The sequence below is a fragment of the Macrotis lagotis genome, chromosome 1, assembly GCF_037893015.1.
Source record: "Macrotis lagotis isolate mMagLag1 chromosome 1, bilby.v1.9.chrom.fasta, whole genome shotgun sequence".
Taxonomy (NCBI): domain Eukaryota; kingdom Metazoa; phylum Chordata; class Mammalia; order Peramelemorphia; family Peramelidae; genus Macrotis; species Macrotis lagotis.
The window spans coordinates 124493076-124516208 of NC_133658.1; the positions used below are offsets into that span (position 1 = coordinate 124493076).

At 34.2% G+C, this 23133-nt stretch overlaps 1 protein-coding gene across 3 annotated transcripts in view; it reads left to right on the top strand.

Moving 5' to 3' along the window:
* Positions 1 to 23133, top strand: part of MEIS1 (Meis homeobox 1) — a 153785-nt gene that overhangs the window by 60987 nt on the left and 69665 nt on the right. For all 3 annotated transcript variants that reach the window (XM_074207415.1, XM_074207428.1, XM_074207421.1), the window contains exon 8: positions 21677 to 21822. In XM_074207415.1, coding sequence (XP_074063516.1) covers positions 21677 to 21822 — 146 coding nt within the window. The remainder of the gene's footprint in view (positions 1 to 21676; positions 21823 to 23133) is intronic.

The window sequence follows — 23133 nt, forward strand, 5'->3', positions numbered from 1 at the left end:
TGATTTTCAGGTTGTGGAGCTCAAGTTGGCACCCACATATTCCTAGGACACAGAGTATGTAGTATGATAGATAGAAAGTTGACCTCAAAAAAAAAAAAGAAAAAAATTGACCTCAGAGTCAAAAGGACCTGAAATCAAGTCCAGTCTCTAAGACATATTAGCTGGGCAACCCTGAACAATATCTCACTTGCCTTAGACAACTCTCTCAGATTAGTTACAGAAATTGCCTATCTGCATTGGTAGAGGTAGCTTCCTTCCTGGGAGTTCCTTAGGACACTGATATCACAGGTTCAGTGATTTTGAACAAAGTGAAGAGCAAACAAATAAACAAAACACATCCAAATTTGCTTATAAGAATTGATGTGTGGGGAGGCTAGGTGGCATAGCGGATAAAGCACCAGCCTTGGAGTCAGGAGTACCTGGGTTCAAATCCGGTCTCAGACACCTAATAATTACCTATCTGTGTGGCCTTTGGGCAAGCCACTTAACCCCATTTGCCTTGCAAAAAAAAAACCTAAAAAAAAGAATTGATGTGGCAGCAAAGCTAATTAAACATCTAACCTTTTACTGTAGGTGAACTGTCTATCTTAGTAGTTGTAGACCACTGTTCTGACTCATCATTATAGGAGGTAGACAACCCATGAATAGTTTGATAATGAGATTATTTTCTGAATTCCTAAATCTAGATTTAGTCTGATTTGTTCTGTTAACTGTGGTAAGTTCAGTTGATCATTTCTACTTGTTTTCTCTGTCATGGTTTTGACTAGCTGCTTCCTGGACACTAAGTCTAGCATTTGCTGTCTTTTCTCTGGTTAGGCTTAGAATGTTCAGAGGAAGATACCAAACATACTTATTTGGACTTGCATTCAGTCAGTTCTCATCTCAATACTTATTTCCCCCATTAGCTAACTTGTGGGGGTAGCCAAGAGTTAACTGTAGGCAATTTCCTTTTTCATTTTATGCCTAGCACCTTGGTTCTGAAACTATATTCTTTATAATCATGGAAAACATATGACTAAAAGGGGGGTATTGCTAACAAGTTGGAAAGTCATCATTTTCTCCTAAAGTGTTCTACTTTATTAAATTCATTGTTTAATTTAACATGGGATGAACATTGTAGAAAATATTTGGACTTATGATTAAGGCGTTGACTGGATTTGTATTATCTGCTGGTAGTGTCTGACTTGAACTCAGGAAGACAGGAGTTCAAATTTGACCTCAGATAACTTAACAATTAGATGACTTTGGATAAGTCACTTAACTTCTCCCAGCCCTAAGATTTTTTCAACTGAAAAATGAGGATTATTATAGAACCTGCCTTCAGGCTGTGATGAAGAAAGAAAAAGTGTTATAAATCTTAAAAGTATCATATAGATGCTAGCTGTTATCCTACCTCTGATATCTCCCAGTTAGATGATCATGGTTAGGTCATTTTACTTACTTGAGCCCATTTTCATGTCTGCAAAATGGGGATCAAATCATACCTCAGAGTTATGAGGCTCAAATGAGATAAAGCACTTTGTGAGCATTAAAACTCTATAAGTGCCAGTTATTACATTATTATACTATGTTTCTTTCTTCATAACCTAAAACATTTCATGCTGATATGTTTCATCTATATTAGGAAGAACCATATCAAAAAGCATAGTTCATGTTTTGTTTTGCTTTTTTCCACTCATTGTACATTACCTGAAGTAGATTATCTTAGGGCCTTCAAAATCATATGTCAACTTTAGAACAATATCACTATCACTGTTTCAGACACAGTTACAAGAAATTATATGATTCACAGAATTTACAATCTGAATTGTACAGGACCAATATACTTAAGATATTATTTGCTATCTATTAACTCCCTATGATGGGGTTGGATGTGACATGGATTGAATGTTCAACTTGGAGTCAAGAAGAAATCTTTCTGAGTTCAAATCTGACTTCAAACACTAATTTTATGACCCTGGGCAAATCATTTGACCTTGCTTGCCTCAGTTTCTTTAGCTGTAAAATGAGCTGGAGAAGGATATGGCAAATCCAAAAGATACCAAATGGTATCTTTGTTAAGAAAACCCCCAAAAGGAATCATGAAGACATTAATGAGTAACAATTAAATAATGTGAACACCCCCACCCCCAAGATGGTCATACTCTCTGTTGCTTATTCAGTCTTCTTTTGAAGGGGGGTAGAAGATGAAAATTTGCACTGAAAGCTTGGTTATAAGGTTGTAACCCATTGCAGGTAATTCTTTTCAAGAGAATGGGGTTAAGTGACTTGCCCAAGGTCACACAGCTAGGTGATTATTAAGTGGCTGAGGCTGTATTTGAACTCAGGTCCTTCTGACTATTGGGCTGGTGCTCTATCCACTGTGCCACCTCACCACCCCCATTGCATATATTCTTTAAGGTGCTACCTTGGGTGCCATGATTTATTGACATTTGACAAGAGGGCAGCTTATGATTCTGCAAGTTATTATATTCACCTTCTCTTCATTTACCTTTGGGCCACCTTGGCTTCCTAATTGCAGTATTGGTCTTTTATTTTATAGTTGCGTGTTGGACTCTGAGAAGCCTTAGGGACAGTAAGCTTTCTTAAGTCTTGTTAACATTGTTATTACTATTGCAGTTATTTCTCTATAAATGAATCCCCTCTTTCAAAAATACCTTTGGAAAATGACCTTTGTTTCCTTCATAATCATATGAATAGCAATAATACAAGTCAAGAAAATATAATCACTCTTCTGTCACTCTCAATGGAGTGGCTAAAAGGCAATGTCTCATTGTTGTGATGTTAATTTTCATTCATTAAAAATGACCAGGAGCAAACTATTCTTGACCATGTGGTTGTATCTTTTGTTACATATTATGAGTCCCTTAGCAGTAAACTACACTCAACTCTCCTATATTCTCTAATGTATTTTTTTTAAATAAATAGAACCAGCTAAAATACTGATGTTCTTTATTAAATAAATTTAAGACTGTCATTTTAACTGCTTCCACTCTGAGTAAACTTGCAATTACTTATTCAGATGTATTTCATCCCTCAGAGACACAGTGTGTGCATCTTTTGCTTGACATTAACTTCAGTGTTTATATGGGCAAAATTCTTTTGCCATCACTTTTGTGTGTCTTTGTATATATGTGTGTCAAAGTAGTGCTTCTAAAGTGAAACCAGGTGAGAGACTGCATATACAGACCTAAATAAGGTGATAAGGCATGAATTCAATTAAGTTAACATGCATTATTAAGCCTTCACTCTAGAATGAAAAACAAAATAAAGCATGGAGGTGGAAAACGAAATGCTAAATTCTGCTTAGAGAACCACATCTAGGCCAGTTTAACCAGGACATAGAGTACATTAACTCTGAAAAACATGAGACGTGTCTGGAGAACTAAAGAAAGCCAACTCTAATATAATGATGATTTTAATACTTCTTTCTACCAAGGCTACATTTAAGAGATAAATGTTTCAATGTGAAGTCCTGTTGAGGGTTCCCTCTCTTTGGTTGAGACAGACCATTGTTGTGTCAAATCTTATCTGATAACAAATTGGGCATAATAAGAGGAAGTGAGAATTCATTTTATGTAGTATCTTTCTTTGTGCTTAGACTTTCAATTATCAGTGCTTGATTTTGTTTTTCCTTGTGATATGGAGATAGAATTCTAGAATTTTAGAGATAAAAGGGAACTTTTAGATTATGTAGTCTAGGGGCTGCTAGGTGGCACAGTGGATAAAGTACCAGCCCTGGAGTCAGGAGTACCTGGGTTCAAATCTGGTCTCAGACACTTAATGATTACCTATCTGTGTGGCCTTGGGCAGGCCACTTAACTCCATTTGCCTTGCAAAAACCTAAAAACAAAGGAACAAAAAAAGATTATGTAGTCTAATGTAGATATCTTCTGGATGATGGAATTGGGACCTAGTGAAGCTATTAATACTACTAAGTACCACAGGCCTCAAGGACTAAGCTATACACTAAGCAATACAGGGGCATAAATGAAACAATCCCTGACATCAAGGATCTTATATTGGAGGTCACTTTCCAAAGGTCAATTTATTAATAGGATAAATTAAAGTCAAATGTAGTCCTTCAGCCTCCTGTTTCAAAAGACTACACAATGATAAATATAAACACTAATGTACAGGAAAGAAGTAGAGAGGGAATTACATAGGCATTCATAGAACTGCAAATGAGCCACTGGCACATTTTAGAAAAATATTCTTATGGGCCTTTCCTCTTTTTTTCAGTATAAAAGTCAATAAAAATGCTTCCCCAGTTCCCAACCTACTTTTCATTCATGTTAAAGCAAATTTTAGATATTTAAAAAAAAATAATGCCAATGAGTGACCAATTCTTAGTATCTTACAAAATTTTAAAAATAATTTACAAAGAGATTTTCCAAAATAATGGAAGAAATTAAAGTACATTTCCAATATTTGGGTAAACTATGCCATAAAGCTATTATATCAATGAATCGACTATTCAATTTCATCCCCAATAACTCAGTTTTCTATGTTGTCATTAGTCAATTTGGAATTTAGAGAATGAAGATAGGTAATACTCTTAATCTGTTAGAGATGATTATAATCCATATTATGCCAATTCCTCCCATAAACCAGACCTCCACTTAAAATAAATGTTGTCAAAGAAAACTAAATAAAATAAAGTGTTCTTATTTCTTATGTTTGAAACCTGACTAATCAATTATACATACTTGGCCTTGGATGAGAAGGCCCATAAAGTCTAATAGGAGAATATTGTAGTATCTTACTTATGATTAAAGAGTGGATTTTTTTTTGCAAGGCAAATGGGGTTAAGTGGCCTGCCCAAGCCCACACAGCTAGGTAATCATTAAGTTTCTGAGACCGGATTTGAACCCAGGTACTCCTGACTCCAGGGCCAGTGCTTTATCCACTGTGCCACCTAGCTGCCCCTAGAGTGGATTTTTTTTTTAATGCAAAGTAAGTACATTGACTTTGGTGAGAAAGGGAGGTAGAACAGAAGAAAATAGTTGCCTGATGATAAAAGCCAGAATATTACTCTATAAAATAGGTTACATTTGTATAATATTTTAAGGTTTTTCAAAGTCCTTTTCTTAATATATTGCCTCTTTCAATACTCACAACTCTATGAAATAGGTGTTCTATCTTTTTTTTTAAGATATGAAGAAATTGAAAACTAAATGAGTTGAAATGATGCTATCCAAGGATTTGAATTTGGGTCTTCCTAAATCCAAGATCAACATTCTATCCACTATCCTACTAATAACTGGAAATGCTGAACCAATTTTTCCCATATGAAAATGGGATCTTGTTAATATTTTCTAGTTTAGGAAAACTTATGGGGATCCTTTGAAAGAATGATAGTTGTTCCAGAGTGCCTTGGAGACTAGGTCTGATTAGCATACCTAATTTATCCTTTAAAAAGAAATTTAACTGATTCACAGACTAAAGTTTTCATCATGGTTTCTCCTTTCACTGGACAGCATATAATCAAAATCTGTCTTTTTCTGTACCTTAAAAAACTTCATTGAGTGACACCACTCTTCTCATAATTTGACTATTAAAAGTTTTAATTCTGATCACACTTAAACCTCCTGACCTGAGAGAGGAAACAAAGTTCAGCCCTGGGATAGCTCTCCAGTGAATGATACGTTTTGAATCCAAGACATTTTCCTCTTTTTTTGAGATCAGATTGTACAACCCACATACCCTTAGATGTGACTATTTCTGTGATATTCATACATATTCAGTGAAAAAGTTATCAATTGAGTGAGAAATTTGTTTCTGAGACATTTACAAAGACTATTGGATCATTAATAGTTACCACAGAGATGTTTCTAGCAGTACTTTAGGTACACACAGCCTCATCTGTAATGTTGGCAGTCCTTTTTAATTGCAGAACTTGCAACAGTATTCTTCTAGTCTACAAGGGTTATATTGGATTAGATTTGAGAATATTTCTGATTTCAGCATGACAGGTGAAGATGGAGAGGGATTTGCAAAGCAATGAAAACAGGGGAGAATACTCATTACCTTTCAAAAAATTGGTTGTAGGCTTTCTCTGCCTTCTGTGTCCTCAAAAAAGATTGATTAAAATAATTAATAGCTTTTGGCTCTCCCTCATTCTTACTTCCTCACAAGTAGATTGTGGGTTATCCTGCTCATGGCTTTATTATTGAAAAAGTGAATGAAGTTTCTCTGGAAGAAAAAAAAAGGAGCACAGTGTTTCCATTTTAGTAGATATGAGGATACTCATTTTATCTCCATATATCTTTGTATGCATGTATGCATATATTTATGTATCCATGTATCATCTATTTCTGTCATCTGTCATCTAGCCATACATCTAGCTATCTGTTTTGGGGAGAATGGGTCTCCCTGTCTTACACTCTTTCTTCCCAGAAGTTTTGACCCACAGCCCTTTGAAGTTGAACCATTTTTAGTGTTCCCCTGAGGCTAGGGGTCACTTTATTGGTGCTGGACTTTGTGCAAACTCGTTATCAACTTAGCACACCCAATGAAGTTCAGAACTCCAGAGCTCAAGAGATAGACCAATGCCATCCTCTTCAGTAGGAAGAATTATATGACTTTCTCATCACACCTGCTCTTATCCTCATTTTAATGCTCTTTGTTCAGTGATAATATTTACTTCTTTTAGGCAAAAATGAATAAAAGGACTAATAGAGAACTTGATGTTAGACATTTTTCCTGGGGCTATTTCTAAAATAGAAGACTTCAACCATATTTCTGCCCATTTATCATGTTTCCCAGTTTCATATTTTGTATGCCAGTTTCATTGTAATGAGATTTATTTTATCTACCTTCACACAGTATACATTTATATTCTTAATTTTTTTGAAGAATATTAATTTATTAGTATAGTCTTACTTCCTAGTTTTCAAGTGTTCTATGAAATGCCATCATTTCATGTATGTCTATTTATAATTTTTTAGATTTTCATTTATTTTAGAGAATACCAAATGAAATTTTCTTGCTCTTATCAGCTTTGTTTTTATCTTCAAATGCCATGGTATATCTTGCTCTCCTTTACTTCTTAATTGTTATAGACATTTCTAATTATCTATTCATAGCATTATTTATTTTTATTTTATATCTCAATGATTATTTCATATTTACTATAAGTATATATTTCATTTTTTAAATCAGCAAAAAATCCATCTTTTCAACCTCCTTATCAACTACTGTCCCTTCCCTTTGAGAACTGAGAATGAACGAAAAATAAAATGCCATACAATCAAGTAGTAGCCAAGAAAGCTGTCAGTTGGCACCTTTTCCTGTACCCTGTATGAAGTCACAATGCCTCTCTATGGATTTTTTACCTTTGTGCCCTGGAGTGCTGCTCAAGTACTTTTGCCTGGATGTGATCCTGGTTGGAGTCTATTCCCAGTGTACACTCAACTCTCTGTCTGCCTTTGTTGGCCTGGGCTGGAAGAATGATTTCATGGTTACTTTTCATTAGATTTCTCCATCAGTATTTGGTCTGGTATATTTTCAAAGTCTATTAGATGAATTGGAGATTGGGAAGAGATGAGTTTTACTTCTTACAACTACTCCTTATATTTATTCTTTGCTTCTCTTTCTCCAAATTGCTCCAGACTTTTATGTTCTTTTAAAAAAAATTGTTTCATCTGTTTTCAACAGTCTTTTTTAGAAGAGTATGATATGAAGTCTTACAACTCATTTGAGTCTATTTAGCAAATTTAAGTTAAAATATACCTAAATCCATATTAAATATATATATATATATATATATATATATATGTATACACACACCTCTTTATATGGGGAATTCAATTAATTGTTAATGTAATATTAGAGAATTCACATGAACATTTTGGATAGCTTCTGCAAGAGCAATCACGTTTGTTTTCTTCCTATGTTACTTCCTTTATGATTATAAAGATAATTCTTCTACAGTATAGTTGCCCTACATATCAGAACAATTTCTTGATATTATCCACTATTAAAAGCAGGCTCTTTGACAACCATTAAAATACTTTTTACAAGCCATTAAGAATTCTGCCATTTCCTGGAACGATTGTTAAGAAATGAAAATCTATGATCCCCAAATTGTCTTATAATATACACTCATCAGCCAGTTGTCTGCCTACCATGTTATAGTAGTATTTAGAGTAATCTTTCCCTAATCTTTTTCATTCTGCAGCATCCCTGGAAAGTTAAATATCTATCAAGATAAATTGGGGGGCTCAGAGGATATGTCTTCCCAAGAGGAGCTAGAAACACTTATGAGGAAAAGGCTGACCCAGAAAGAACATATACAATTTCTAGTAGAAAAAAAGTAGAAAAAAGGGGTTAGGTTAAAAGTGTAATAGTCATTTGAATATTGGGTGTAGGGAATGGGACAAAACTGAATAACTCATATCCAGAAAATGTACTAAATGAGGTTCTGACTTGAAAGGTAAAAAGAGGGACAATGATTTAGGAGGCAAAGGTAAAAGTGGTAGTGTTTTCAGAATACAGAACAACCTGTAAAGCTAAGAGAAGCTGCTAGGGAGAAGTCAGAGCTTGAAGGAAAATCCAATCACCTTTGGCACACCAGTAGCATGTTTAAAAAAAAAAACACTAGTGTGACTATCAGGTACATTAACTAGGAAATACTGATTTAAGTCAGAGAAGGATTTTATCTGCACTGCTAAAATAAGGGTAAGGGTATATATATACATACATATATATATATATATATATATATATGTACATATATACATATATATATCCTTAGCTAAAATGATTAAAAACCTCTCATGATGTCTATAATAACACTTATTTCTATTCATAATACATGATGTAAAATCTAAGAAGACATTTTTTTAAAATATTCTTTTGGGTAAGATCTGGAACATTTATTTTTAATTTGATCATAGAAGTGAAGTCAGGGTTCTTCATCTTTTTGACCTATTTGTTTACCTTCTGTTTCTTGATTTTGTTTTGAAAGGCAGGGATTCATCATTAATTAGCAAGGTGAGTGGTATGTGTTGCACTGGGAATGATTTGTCTGAGCAAGTTCCTTTGGCCGTGGGCAAAGGAACCTGCATGCTGATGTCCTATAGAGAATGAAAGGTAATAATAGCTACAATTGGGGCCCTGAACAGAAAGGGGAAGGAAGGCTGGATAAAGAAACAAGAGTTAAGTAGCAGTTGGAGAGAAATTTTATTCTGTCAGTCAGTGAGTATCTCCCCAACTTTTTTCTCCTGTGAGCTATTAGATTTTTATGTATGTTTTGGTAACAGGGCTCTAAACTCACTTCATTTGTTTTTCTTCAACTCAGTTCCTCTCTGCCTATCTCTTTCTCCCCCCTTTTCTTACCCCTCCCATAGATACACCTATAATATATCCTTAATCATTTATTTTCCTAGGTATCTATATTTCTCAGTACTAAAAGTGTGATATAGAGTGTCTCCTTATTTCTGTTGCAAAGAAGCTCAACTGAACAACATGCTTTTTTGTTCTTTTGGACTTTTCATTTTCTGAGTTGTGCATCCATTTGCTTTCCCCCCTCTTGTTGAATACTTTTTTTCTGTGAGCAGCTTTATGTTTATATTGGAGAACACCAAAGACATGACTGGTCTTCAGAAATTTAAAGGATTGACATATGGAGAAAGAATTAAACTTACTTTGGCTCTGGAGGGTAGAACTAACACCAATGGATAGAAGTTATAGAAAAGCAGATTATAGTAATATAAAGCTCAATATAACTTATAGACAATTACAGCTGTTCAAAAATAAGGTACCCCTGAGAAAAATAGAATATGATTTCCTCCCCAATGGAATGAAGGAACTAAGTTCACCATCACAAAATGTTTTCAAAAAGAGGGTGGGTAACCTCTTGTCAGAGATGTTTTAGAAGTCTATGTTGATTAGGAACTGGACAAGGTTACCATTCTGAGATGACCAAAGATCTTTATTATAATATCACTTTTTGATTTTAGGGTATTTTTTGAGCTCTGGTGTTCTTTTTAGAATTTTTCTCTTTCTCCTTGACAGCAGGCTGTCAGTTGTCATTTCTTACTGTTACTTATACTAGCTCCTCTTGCTGACTTCTAATTTGCCTTTTCTCATCTGTCATACACTAGAAAACCACAAAAACAAGCCTTACAACTTACCTAAAATCAGAGTAATAGGCTTTGTATGAGGATTTGGGGATTTCTCCAATGGAGGAAGTGCATGAGCTTTGTGACAGATTTGCTTTTCTTTGCACTACTCATGTGTTTGAGGTTGCAATGTAAGTAGTTCATGGATAAATTATGTGTTTTTATATATAAACATGTGTATATAAATACATACAGTGAAAGGCAGTATAATATACACCACAACAATTACTTTCAAAAATGAACTAAAGGACTGGATCTTATGGATGCCAGACTTTAAAAAGCAGTATGTTATTGTAATCTTTTAGAAAACAACATATATAGTTGTATGTGTGTTCTTAGAATTTTCCTTATGTGCTGGTTCTCTTAGTGCTCAGATGTATTATTATTATCTTAGTTGTTTCCAACTTGATAATCACATACTAATGTATGATTTACACACTTTCTAAAGAACTTTTAACACAATCTTTCACATGTGCCAAAAGTTGTCTTGAAATTACTTTTCACTGCTCTTGTTTTAATATTTAATGTGTAATGTAAATACATAGATTCAGTAATGTTTCATAATATGTCTTCCATATAGTTTAAGACTTCTGAGGTTTTAACTTCTTGAAAATATATGACTTTTTATATTTTCACCTTCACAGCTATTTTCTTTCATTCCTAGCAAAAAGATTGTGGAACTCCTATTGACTTTTCACTGCTCTTGTTTTAATATTTAATGTATAGTGTAAACATATAGATTCAGTAATGTTTCATAACATGTCCAAATCCTGGCATTTCTAAGACTCCAAAAAAAGAATTTAGGCCCCTTTTTTCCCAGGGCTCTTCTATGGTATTTAGTTGTTAAAAAATGCTGAATGGATGAAAAATGAGTAAAATCTGTGTTTTTTTCCTATTCATCAGTGCTGTATGTCTTCTGTGTATAGGCAACTAATTTGCTGTTGTTCCCCTGAGGGAAATTCAAGTCAAAAAGTCATATTGAATTACTAGAAAAAGGTGCTCCCTTCTCAAAAGAAAGAAGTACAATGATTCAAGAAGAAGGAAAAAAACTCAGAAAATTTATCAGACTCTCCATGTAAATTATACTTATCCACAGGGCTCTAGTTATATAAGTTCTTCTGGAAGACAGCTTTTCTGTGAACTACAAGCAAGGACATATATAATTTTTGGCTTATAGTCTGTATTAAAATTTATTAAAACATCTAATGCATACTTTAAAATCAGACTCAGAGGCAAATGTTTTTAAAGTTCAGAGGCAAATGTTTTTATTTTCTGTTTAAATTCACTAAATATTTAATTTTGGAGATGATTTTTTGAAAGTTTTATCACATACTTTTTTTATTTTTTCCTTAGGGAGGTGTCAGTTTTGTAAATTAGTTTCCAGTGAAGAATCATAAAATGTAAGAGGCCTCATTGAAAATATTATTTGTACTAAAGAAATAACTCAACTTTGGCATCCAGGAAGTCCTAAATTTATAAACAGCCAATTTATAAATAAGCCATACAGACATTTGTCCCTACTTTTCCTAGTTATTGAAGCTTCTTAGCCATTGTCATGGAAGCCATTGTGGGGGGTGGGTCCGGGAAGAGAGTGTTTAAACAACCTTGTGTTTCAGAAGTTCAGAATTAGAGGAAGGGAAGAAACTGTTAAAATTATGAACAATTCAGGGAAATTGACCCTCAGATTACACTTTCAGGTAGACCTGGTTCCTATTTTGTTTGACTTCTGCACAGAAATGTCTTATGTTCTTTTCGCCTTGTTAGTTCCTGAAATCCCACTTAGTAAAAATCCATTTGATTTAGGCATACTTAAAACAAAAATGTATGAAATTTTTAAAACTGTTTGAACCTTTAAGAAAATTCAATGGCCAACCTTAATCTTTCACAAATTCATATAAAATAGTTCAACTAGATTGATTTCTTCTTAACCCATAGTTAAGATCAATTTCATTGAGTGATGGGAGATTTGATGTGTGTATATAGAAGGGTGTGGACACTGGTATTTTGAGTACAATGTACATTGTGGTGTTAGGTTGGGTGAGGCACTTAGTGACTTGGGAACTGAATAATGGAAAGGGAAAGGGCATAACAGAAAAGGTGAAAAAAACAAACCAGCTATTTCAAAATTTTGCCAAGGGTTGGCCCTGCACTCATAATCTATTGCTAATGTCTCTCTTTCCTACCACATATTGGCTCCTATTCCTAGAACCCCAAATTTAGACAAATGCTCCTAGTAATATATTCAATTGCATGCCTTGACTAGCTTTGGTTGGGCTGCTCTGGTCAGCTATTTAACCTTTGTGTAGAAAAATGTATTTTGAGTATTGTCAGCTTAAAAACAAAATTTTAGATATGGTGGGAGAAGAGAGGTTTGCTTGTAAATGCATTTTATTTTCCCCTACCATTTTTGCTTCAGTCTTTTTCTGCATTTGGTCAGAAGGAAGATTGAAAACTAGAGGGAATAAAAAGCAAGACAATATTCACTAAAGTTTAAGTAGATTTAGTGTACATGCATAGTGGAAAGAGAAAAGGCTTGGAAATCAAAAGATATGTATGTAAATCCTGAATTTGACTCACACTGACTTTAAAATCCTGGCCAAGTCACTTCTAGGCAAAGGTTTAAGGACTCTAAATTATAGAAAAGTTTCAGATCTTTATTGTGTTGCTAGGTGGAGCTTCTTCATCTGTAGTTTCCTTTGCAAGTGAAATTACAAATTTATCAACTATGATTCTGGGCAAGTCACTTTCCTTTTGTGTGATCTAAGAGTATAAATTGCAGATGAATTGTATCAGTGAATGGAGTTCCTGATACTTTTGAAATCTCTGATTAGAGTAAAAACCAAGCACACATTTGATGGGAATGAAGAATCACCATTGATCTGTGTCTTTTATTTAAAAAAAAAATACATCGTTCCTTCCTTTCTTGCCCTTAAAAAAAGAAAAGAAAATGAAAGAAAAAAAACTTTTGGAATAAAAGTAACAATTACAATATGGGGGGTGGGGTTCAGCAACTCTATATGGGTCCAGAAAATATGGCAACTTTTTTTCCCTGAAGACATTTAGTTCAGAGGAGGGAAAAAGATTGCTTCTCTGGTCCCAATTTTTATATTTGGGTTTCTGTAAATTCCACATTAGTCCATTGGAATTTAAAATAAGAGCAACTTGTTGCCCTGAGACTATCTAATTAGCACTTATTACCTTGACTCTGCCTTCCTGACTGACTTCAATTGAAAATGAAAGGGGCAGCTAGGTGGCACAGTGGATAAAGCACCGGCCCTGGAGTCAGGAGTACCTGGGTTCAAATCCAGTCTCAGACACTTAATAACCTAGCTATGTGGCCTTGGGCAAGCCACTTAACCCCATTGCCTAGCAAAAAAAAAAAACAAAACCTAAGAAAATGAAAAACTTTAAGTCACAGCTCCTGATTCAGTTAGCTAAGGGTAATAGATAAAGGTGTTTTTTAAGTAAATAATAATAATAACATTAGAAAATTACTGTTGAGTGCAGGGTAGCTGGGAACTTTGTATACTATCTTTCAACATGAAACCCTTCTTCTGAAGCACTACTATGGATGGATCTAGGTTCATCCCTAATTCTGACTTTTTATGAGAGGTGGTTTATGTTCTCTTATGTCACATTATTTTTTGGCAAATGAAGCCCCCTCACCTTATTCTCCAGGAAAAATTACTTCATTTTTAAATTTAGTCTACATCCAGGGTCTTCACAAAAGAGAAGAGTTAGAAAAATACCCAATATAATGAATCAGATGTGGGACTAGTTATTCCTATATACATTTTATATTAAATATAAAATATATGTTCATCAACAAATATAAACTTAAACAAGTGTTGGTGTTAACTACTCTTACTCTTCTAGAGTTAACTACTCTTCCTCTTCTGAAAACTAATAAGTTTTCAGGGCAGCTGATTAGATATTCTACTTTTCACCTCTGCTCTTCACTATAAAAACCACTTGAGCTCTTTGTAGCAGTTAAGATTTGTGACAATACTTATTCTGGTGGTCACTTTCTCTGGTAGCAATAAATTAATTACAAGCTTCCTGGGACAGGCCATATATGTCAGTTCAATCTCTGCTACATAATAGTACTATTATAATATATTTAAAAGTATTCACTAGCACCCTGCTTTCTGACACCCAGTAATAACTACTTTCCTGCCATCCAACATAGTGGTCTTTGATAGGAGCTTCTGGAAATTATAGAAGTCATGGCACCTGCCAACATCTAATTGTTTATTGATTCCTAACGATGCCACATGGGAAATTTTGGAAATGCTTCTTCTCTTTAAATTGTACTTAGTATTAAAATTTTGTGGATGGTGAAATAAATTGTATGGAATTATCTAGTTGAATTTTTATTTTTTTATTATGTTAGCTTAATCAAACTGGCATCATTTTTGACTGAAGTAATACTAAGCATATGCAAGAATAGGAAGATACCAAAAATGAGTGCCCCTTCATAGATTTCTTAATAAATAAATAAATGTGTTAAGTTTAATTGAAAGGACTAAATGGAACTATCATTAAACTCTTAAAGATTATAGCCTGTTATACCTTTGCCCCTTACTATCTTTCTAATTTTTTTACATTTTGTTTTCCTCGTATAGACTATGATCCAGAGACTATTTCCTCCTTGCCATTTTTAACCCCAAATATTCTCCATCTTCCTGATCCTGACCCTCCATGTCTTGAATGCTCTCCCTATTTCCTGGTTTCCCTGACTTCCTTTAAGTCTCAGCTATAAGTCCACCTTATGGAAAAAGTCCTACCCAATAACTCTTTTTTTTTTTTTTTGGTTTTTGCAAGGCAAATGGGGTTAAGTGGCTTGCCCAAGGCCACACAGCTAGGTAATTATTAAGGGTCTGAGACCGGATTTGAACCCAGGTACTCCTGACTTCAGGGATGGTGCTTTATCCACTGTGCCACCTAGCTGCCCCAAGAAACCCAGTATCTCTTAATGTTACATTTACTCCTTTATTGTCTCCAATTTGTCTTGTATATCTATTATTTGTTTATGTATTGTCTCTCCCATTAGACTGTGATCTCCTTGAGGACAGGGAGCTTTTGCTGTGTGTTTGTGTGTTTGTATGTGTGTGTGTGTGTGTGTGTATTGTGTGTGTGTTTGTGTGTGCATACCCATGCATGCCCGAGCACCCACTATGAAATTAGCATAGTACTGAAGATAAAGTACTTTTCCCCATTATAGTGAGACTGGTAAGAATGAAATGGTGAGGGTATAATAAATACATTTTTAAAACACTGCCAGAACCAAAGCTTTTCCATGTTGTTTTGCTATTCCAGAGTATAAAAAATAAAGGCTTAACAGGTAGGAATCTTGAGTTCAGCAGATAGCTTCAATTTATACTTACAAGAAAGTCTAATTTATTGGAAAAGGAATAACTATCCAGTAAAGAATTACAAACTTTAGTTGGCATGTTTATGATGAGCTATATAAGCATTGTTGAAGACATTGATTCATTAAACATTGAATATTATTCTGTTGGAGTTCATAAAGAATCAAGAAGTATTTTCCATTTCTATTGAGCATGTTTCTTTTAGGATTTATTCAAGTGAATTCTGTTCACTAATTGGATTTATATGGAATTATAACAGTGAATATTAAGAACTCAAAACTCTTCTAAATGAAGAGGGGATACATTGAATGAACATTTTTGAGAACTTAACAGTAATTCCTGCTAAATCTATTTCAGTGCATTTTTCCAATGGTATGGTTGTCGATTACTTCTTTAGGTGGTTACAGTCAGAATGTTAGCAGGTTACATGAAGTTGTAAAGACATATATTGGGGATTGAGTAATAAAATTCTCATTCAAGCATCATATTAGCTAAGATTGAAGAAACTCATGCATGATGATGATTTTGATTTTTGGAGTTTCATAGAAACTCAAAAAACTGTCTAATAAGATATAAAGGGTTTGAAGTTTTCATTTGTTGAAGAACTACCCATTCAGATGAAAATCAAGATCATTAAAAATACAAAGATATGCTCATGCAGAACCTTAAACAAGTATAATGTTGCATTAATTTCTTGACAAAAATACTTATTTAAAATGTTCGCTAAAGATAGTTGATTACAATGAATGTTGTCTTCTTTGGCAAAACCTAGCTAAGAACCTTCTCCTTTTTGTCTTCTGGGTTCTTGGATTCTGGTTACATACTAAGACCAGACCGCTAGAGTAGCTTCAAAATTATCATCAAAAGCATAGACACCTAGAGGTGTCTGTTATTTTCTCAGTATTTGTCATTTTATATATAATATGCATGAGAGGGAGAGCATGAGTTAGAATTGGAAATGTTTTTTGAAATTCTTTTATGAAGTCTTGAGTCACATCTGAAAATTAAAACTGGATCGGAAAAGTTTTTTTTCTTTTTTATTTCCATTGAAACAAACAAAATAGACTTGCACTGTTGTTTGCACTGGCAGTTGGAGGTACATATCTATATTTTTAAAATTATTTTTTTAGATTTTTATTAGATGAAGAAATTGGTAGTACTTCATCTAATATATGTTTATTTACCAAATACTGAAAGTTCCTAGCTATTTTGGTGGAATTTTAATGAACTCATTATCTTTACTCTTGCCTATCCTTCTGTGTAGATGTGGGGGAATGGTGGTACTAGAAGGACAGAGAGGGAGTTGGTAGGGGGAAAAAAAGGGGAGAGGGTTTTGACCTGCATGAGAGGAACCCCTGCTGACATGGCCAGTCTGACCCATTGAATGGCCTGAATACGATAAATGCTGCTTTATCCTTTCTTGAAAGGAATGAGATAGCACAGTCTAAATGGCTGGGCATGCTTAAATAGGCAACTCTGGGACGTTTGAGTTGAGCTTGTTTGAAATCTGAGCTCTCTGACAGCCTGGGAGCTGCCACAGGTCACCTGCCTTGTTCCGTAGGGATAGGCCCAGGTCTCACAAGAAATTGTCCGTGGACGAATTGTAGTACAAATTCCTTTCTTTGTTGGTTGGCCTCTTTCACTAGACCATGGCCTATAAAATTTTGTAAAAACAATTCTTAAATATTATTTGAAAGGGCAAATGGCCCATGCTGAAAGGTTTGACAGTTTGACATATAGTGCATGGTTTTGATAGCTTGGAAACTGAAATGTGTAGCCAAGACTCTTCTACCGCTTGTTATAGGCTTGGTGTTTTTTAAATAGTGTCTTGTTGCTGTGCAGAGTTCCTGTGCTCCTAGCAATTTGACAGGCAATGAGTCTGCTTCAGTGATCTTAAATCCTTTTAGACTAATTTGTGTGAGAGTAGGAAAAAAAGAGCACCTTTGGATCCAGTGTTCAAAAAGCAAAGAATCAGGTATCACCCATTAAAGGTGTCTTTTAAAACAACCATTTGAAAGCAGATTTCTTCATTTGCTTCCCTTGATAACACCATACAATGGGTAAAGAGAAAGTAACTGGAGTTCCTACAGAGAAAGACTGGACCAATTTCATCAATGACAGAAAGGTAGTGTGAACCAGATTAGAATGTTGCATATGTGCTGTGAGAATGCAAGCCCTGCCTAGTCTGTCTCGGAATAGCCAAGGGCCATGTTCAAGAGCCTCTGGCCCCTCAGTCACTGGCCTACTAGTTAATTGCCACACGGACTTCATGACACATGGGCAGATAATATGACATTTTCGGTTTCTGTCACTCGCAAACGCCACAACGTTGCTTGCACTAGTTGCTAAGAAGCTGTCAGAAACCATTAGCAGTTGGCTTAAGTCGCCCTATGGCATTTCCTCATGGCATCAGCAAAACGAGCATAAATCACCCAGTGGAGCCTACTGCTATACTAATGAGGCTGTAAGCTTGTTTATGGACTAGCATCATTTTTATGATTATTTCCACCTTTTCAGTTTGCCTTCATTTGGCGGCAGGAGAAGTCAGTTCTAGGAATGAAGTCACGGCTGACATTTTACAAATGCGGTTCGGAGCTGCTGCCATGTGGTTGGTCAGTGGTTCTCTAATTTTTTTTCGTAGCGATCTTAAAATTTTAGCGGGGTGGGGGGAGGGGAAGGAGAAGAAAACAAATCCTCTAGAGACCTCATAGAGGTGACTATCAAATTGCAGAGTGGATGGAAATGCTAAAGGGACAACTGACCACTTTGGCTTTTCTCTGAGATTTAGACATTACGAGATCAACTTCCATTCCTTAAAAGTGGAAGAGGTCAATCCATTTATTAAAATCTATGAGAGTTTGCTTTGAGAATAGTTTGCTTTATTCTGTTGCCTTTTCTTCTCCATTTCCACTGACTTGTGCCGGACAGGACCAGGGTTTATTGTTTTAGGCTTTTCTGAACATGCACCAGTATTTACACTGGATTGAAAGCATTTGCTTCCAATGAAAATCTTGTCTTAGATTACAACCCAGCAGTGTAATTTCCCTCCCAGATGGGAGTAAAGTAGCTGTATTTGCCTAAAAACAGTAGGAAGAACAAACTGTGCATTAAGCCAAGGCTGTTTTTGGCTTGAGCTAATGATGTAACAGAAACCTTTTATTTGGGATAGGTCACTGCCAGGGATTGAAGGAGGTGATCTGGATCTCGCTTGAAAGGTTTCGCCATTGTATCTACATAAGTCTTCACTTAAAAAATTCTGTTCCTAATGCTTCTGCTTTCATACAGCAGAAATAAACAGGAAAGGTTCTGGTGAGTGTTATACAAGGAATGCAGAAAGCCTTTCCCCTCCTAATGGAGTATATAATTCAGGTGCCCTCAAGGCATGCTTTCAGGAATTTTTTTGCCTGAGGTAATGGGAAGCTAAGGCTGCTTTAAGGCCTTGATTATCTATTGATGCACAAAGCTGGAAAAAAGTCATCTCCTCTGGATTATAGTAGATATTTCCATAAATTATCAATGAATTCTCTTCTATGCAGGCACTAGGCATTTTCTATTAAATTAATCTGAGGGGGTTCTGAAATAGAAAAAAATAGTTAAAGGAGTAAAAATAATTATAGGGAAGTGGTTTAAAAAAGCCATTAGGTTAGAAATTTTTCCTTGTGTTTGAAAAATGAACAAATAATATGTATATTTCTTTTCCATGGTCAACTTTGGTAAACTGAAAGTGGATTAGCCCATTGAAATTTTAAATGCTCTTGAGTTGTTTCCTTGGCTCATGTTTCTTTTATGAATTGTTATTTTATATGGTGAATTGCTTCTCTGTATAAAAAGCCTCTTTAAATATTGGACTTTAAAAGAATTTATCATTCAAATCTGTCTGGAGCCCTCCTCTGACTCTTGGTTATGCAAATATAAATAAACTTTTCCTTTAAGCTCCTTGAGGGCAGTGATCCTACAATGATTTCTACACACTAGGTGTCCAATTAATGTTTATTGAATTGGGTTGAAGAATAAATACTCACTAAGAATTGTTTGAAGTCCAATAAATTCAATCAAAATAGGCACCCAGAAAATTTATCATGATTTTTTTTAATGTGAGCTAACTTTGATAGGACATGATTACAAATACTAGAAATATAAAAAAGTTTTCTTAATGAAGTAGACTTGTATTTTTTGCTCAGTTCAATTCAAGATACTCTCTTGGTTATTTTTGTTTGTTTGTTTTATTGACCAAGGAGAGTTAATGGTGAGATAAGCAGCAACTTAAATTTCAGTAGATTACCTAGAGAAACTGAAACGCAAATTTCTGTCCATATGAAGTAAAAAAAAATTGCAGTATACCTTTTTACATAGAAACTAGATATACAAAGATTACTAAGAAAACATTTATAGATCAGAAAAATGATTTAATTGTACTCTATAAATATACATACTCAATATATATATACATATAACTATGTTTATGTATGTATCTATTTATGTATGCATATATATATATATACACATATATACATTATAACTTGAAAATCTATTTAATGGAATTTTCTGGTTCTTTAGACCATATAGCATGCCCCCCTATTTTTTCATTTACTTTTGTGTATATTCAGTAAAACTCCCTTGCTCATTTACTGCTGCATTACTAATCCTTACTTCTAATGTTTCTTCCTAGATCAAACTGTTTATTTGTAAAAAGCCATCAACATATACACAATCCTAGGGAACAGGTTCTAAGTTACTAAAGCATATTATTCTGCCATAGCTTATTGAGGAAGGAATTTGATGAAAGCTGTAAGACTTTTCATTTTAGTGTATTTGGTCCTTTGTTGTTTTTTTCTTTTGTACTTTCTGCTTTTGTGACACACATAAAAATAATAGTAGTGCCTTTACATTCATACTTATGATTTATTTTAAGTAGTATGATTATTTCCTCAGAAAATATATTTTCTTTTAAATATATAGCTTTAAACTTTTACTACATCCTAAAATATAATTTTATTGCCTCATGGGGCCAACATTTTTCCTCCCAGTGGAGCACAGCTCCAATTTTATAATGGAAATAAATAGCAAAACAGGATTTAATATAGAGAAATATACTTTATAGGCAAGTTTTAAGTTCTAATCATGGAATTATAGAGTTGGAAAAGACCTCAGTGATACTATAGTCATGTTCTAGACTATAAGTCTAGAAGATAGTTTGATTTCAATTGACACTACTTTAAAATGATAACTTATTTTATATGCTAGGCCACTAGAAAAGAAATTGAATTCCACCTTATACTAACAGATTCTATTTCTATGGTATTTTAAGATTTCCAAAATGCTTTTTTTGCAAAGTCTTTGTGGGCTGGATAGTGTGTATATTTTTAGCTGTATTTTATAAATGAGACAGGAATAAAATATGCATAGATGGATAAGAACAAAGTAAAAAATCTCAATTGGGATCTGAACCCAGGGCTTAGGAAGCAGTTGTTGCAAGAAAAAAAAAAAGATGCTATTTTGAAAGTCAGAGGACCTGTTTTCTGACCTCAGCTCTATTGTTTATTACTTTTCTGATCTTAAACAATTAGTTTAAACTCTCTTGGCCTCAGTTTCCTCATCTAAAGACTTCTAAAGATTTTCTAATTCTGTGATATTTGTGACCTCAAGTCTAACACTCTCAGATATCTAACTTGACCGATTATCTTAATGTTCACCTACTACTTTAGCTTTTCTTGAGGTATACCACTGGTGGATATGACTAACATCATATGTATCTTCACTCCTTTAACTTGATCCTCCCCTAGAAGAATATTTATTACTTATGATGGTACTTGTCACAGTACTATGTTTAATCCACATCAGCAATCACATATCTGTTCATGCAGTTAAAGTAATTGTTCTAAAGATATAATTAATAAGGACCCCCATATATCCTCGCTAATTACTTTGTTCCCTCACAAACTGAAAAATTGGCTGTTAAATCAATTTGCTATTCTGCTTAATTAGAGAGTTCCATGTTTGGGGTGGAAGTATTTCAGAATTAGCTGTTTTAGAGACTAAATAGTTTTTTCTCCCTGTCACTGGCAAAACCGTATATTTAACTATTCTTATGATTTTGTTTATATCCAAAGGCAGTTTTTTTTTAAATAAAGCATGTCAAGGTAGCATCAGTCAAAATTTGATTCACTATATTTACAGGTGATGGCTTGGACAACAGTGTAGCTTCCCCCAGCACAGGTGATGATGATGATCCAGATAAGGACAAAAAGCGTCATAAAAAGCGTGGCATCTTTCCCAAAGTAGCCACAAATATCATGAGGGCGTGGCTGTTCCAGCATCTAACAGTAAGTGAACTCTAAATGACATATGTGCAATAAACATAGACAGTGTCCTCTTTGTGGTGAAAAATAATACAAATTGTCAGAAGTATGATCTCTTCTAGAGTGACAGTTAAAGGAATAACAGCACAAATTTTACTAAGGTGAACACATTTATATATAATATGTATTTATGTGTGTGCCTATATATATATATATCCCCTTCTGAAAGAGGATTATTGCTTGAAGGTCATCTTTGTAATATGGTCAAATTCAGCATTTGCACAAGATCAATTATATATATATATATATATATATATATATATGTATGTATGTATGTATTTGTGAGAGAAATGAATTGTTAATTTCTTAGTATGGGGTCACACTATTTATTTGTTCATTTTATTGCGGCATCCCATTGAAAATACCTACAACTAATATTATCTGGGAATTCATGGTCTTAAGGAATTTTGTACTCACAGGATTTGCCCAAGGTTACAAAACCAGAATACATCAGAGAGATCACACTGGAAATCAGGCCTTTTTGATGACCAGATCGACTAGCCCTCTATCACTTAAATACCACTGCCTCTTACTAAGGGATACCATTAAAAGAAGAAAATGAGGCTAGCTCATTACACACTAGAATTGGGTTTTTGCCAATGTTTTGGTGAATTTGGTAAATTGTTCATTAAAAAGCCTAGTTATGATACTGTGATTCATGATAATCACACAAACTATTTTTAAAGGGCTTGAATGTATTGACTTGTGTTGTAGAATTTTTCATTTGCTTGAGGCACAGTTCCAAAGTGAAAGTTCTGTCACTGTATTTAGAACAGTAAAGGAAAACAGCAATATATAGTCAGCTCTTCCTGTTCAATCCCTTGTGACTTTTCAAACAGAGTAACAGTTTATATTGTCTGTGTGAGTATTGCTGTTTTCGCTGCAGGAATTCTGTTGGAGATGTGAGAAGCTAGAGATACTTGACTATACCACTGGGGGATTTCTTTAGTCCGGTTATTGTTCTAAATGACTTCTTTGCACCAAACATTTTTAATCCAAATATATATTTTATTTTTAAGGTATTTTGTTTTACAACAAGTGTACTTGGAAGACAAGATGTTTAGGTAATGATAATCGTAGGGTTTTTTTTTCACTCTTTAAGGTTACAAAGTATTTTTATATCAATAATGCATTGTTTAAGTAATTACTAGTCAGTTTGTATAAATATTTATATATTTTAAATTTCAAAATTCAGTGATATTGTATAGTAAGAAAAGCAACAATACTTACACAGACAATATTGATATAGAAAATTTTAATTGTTTCAAAATATAC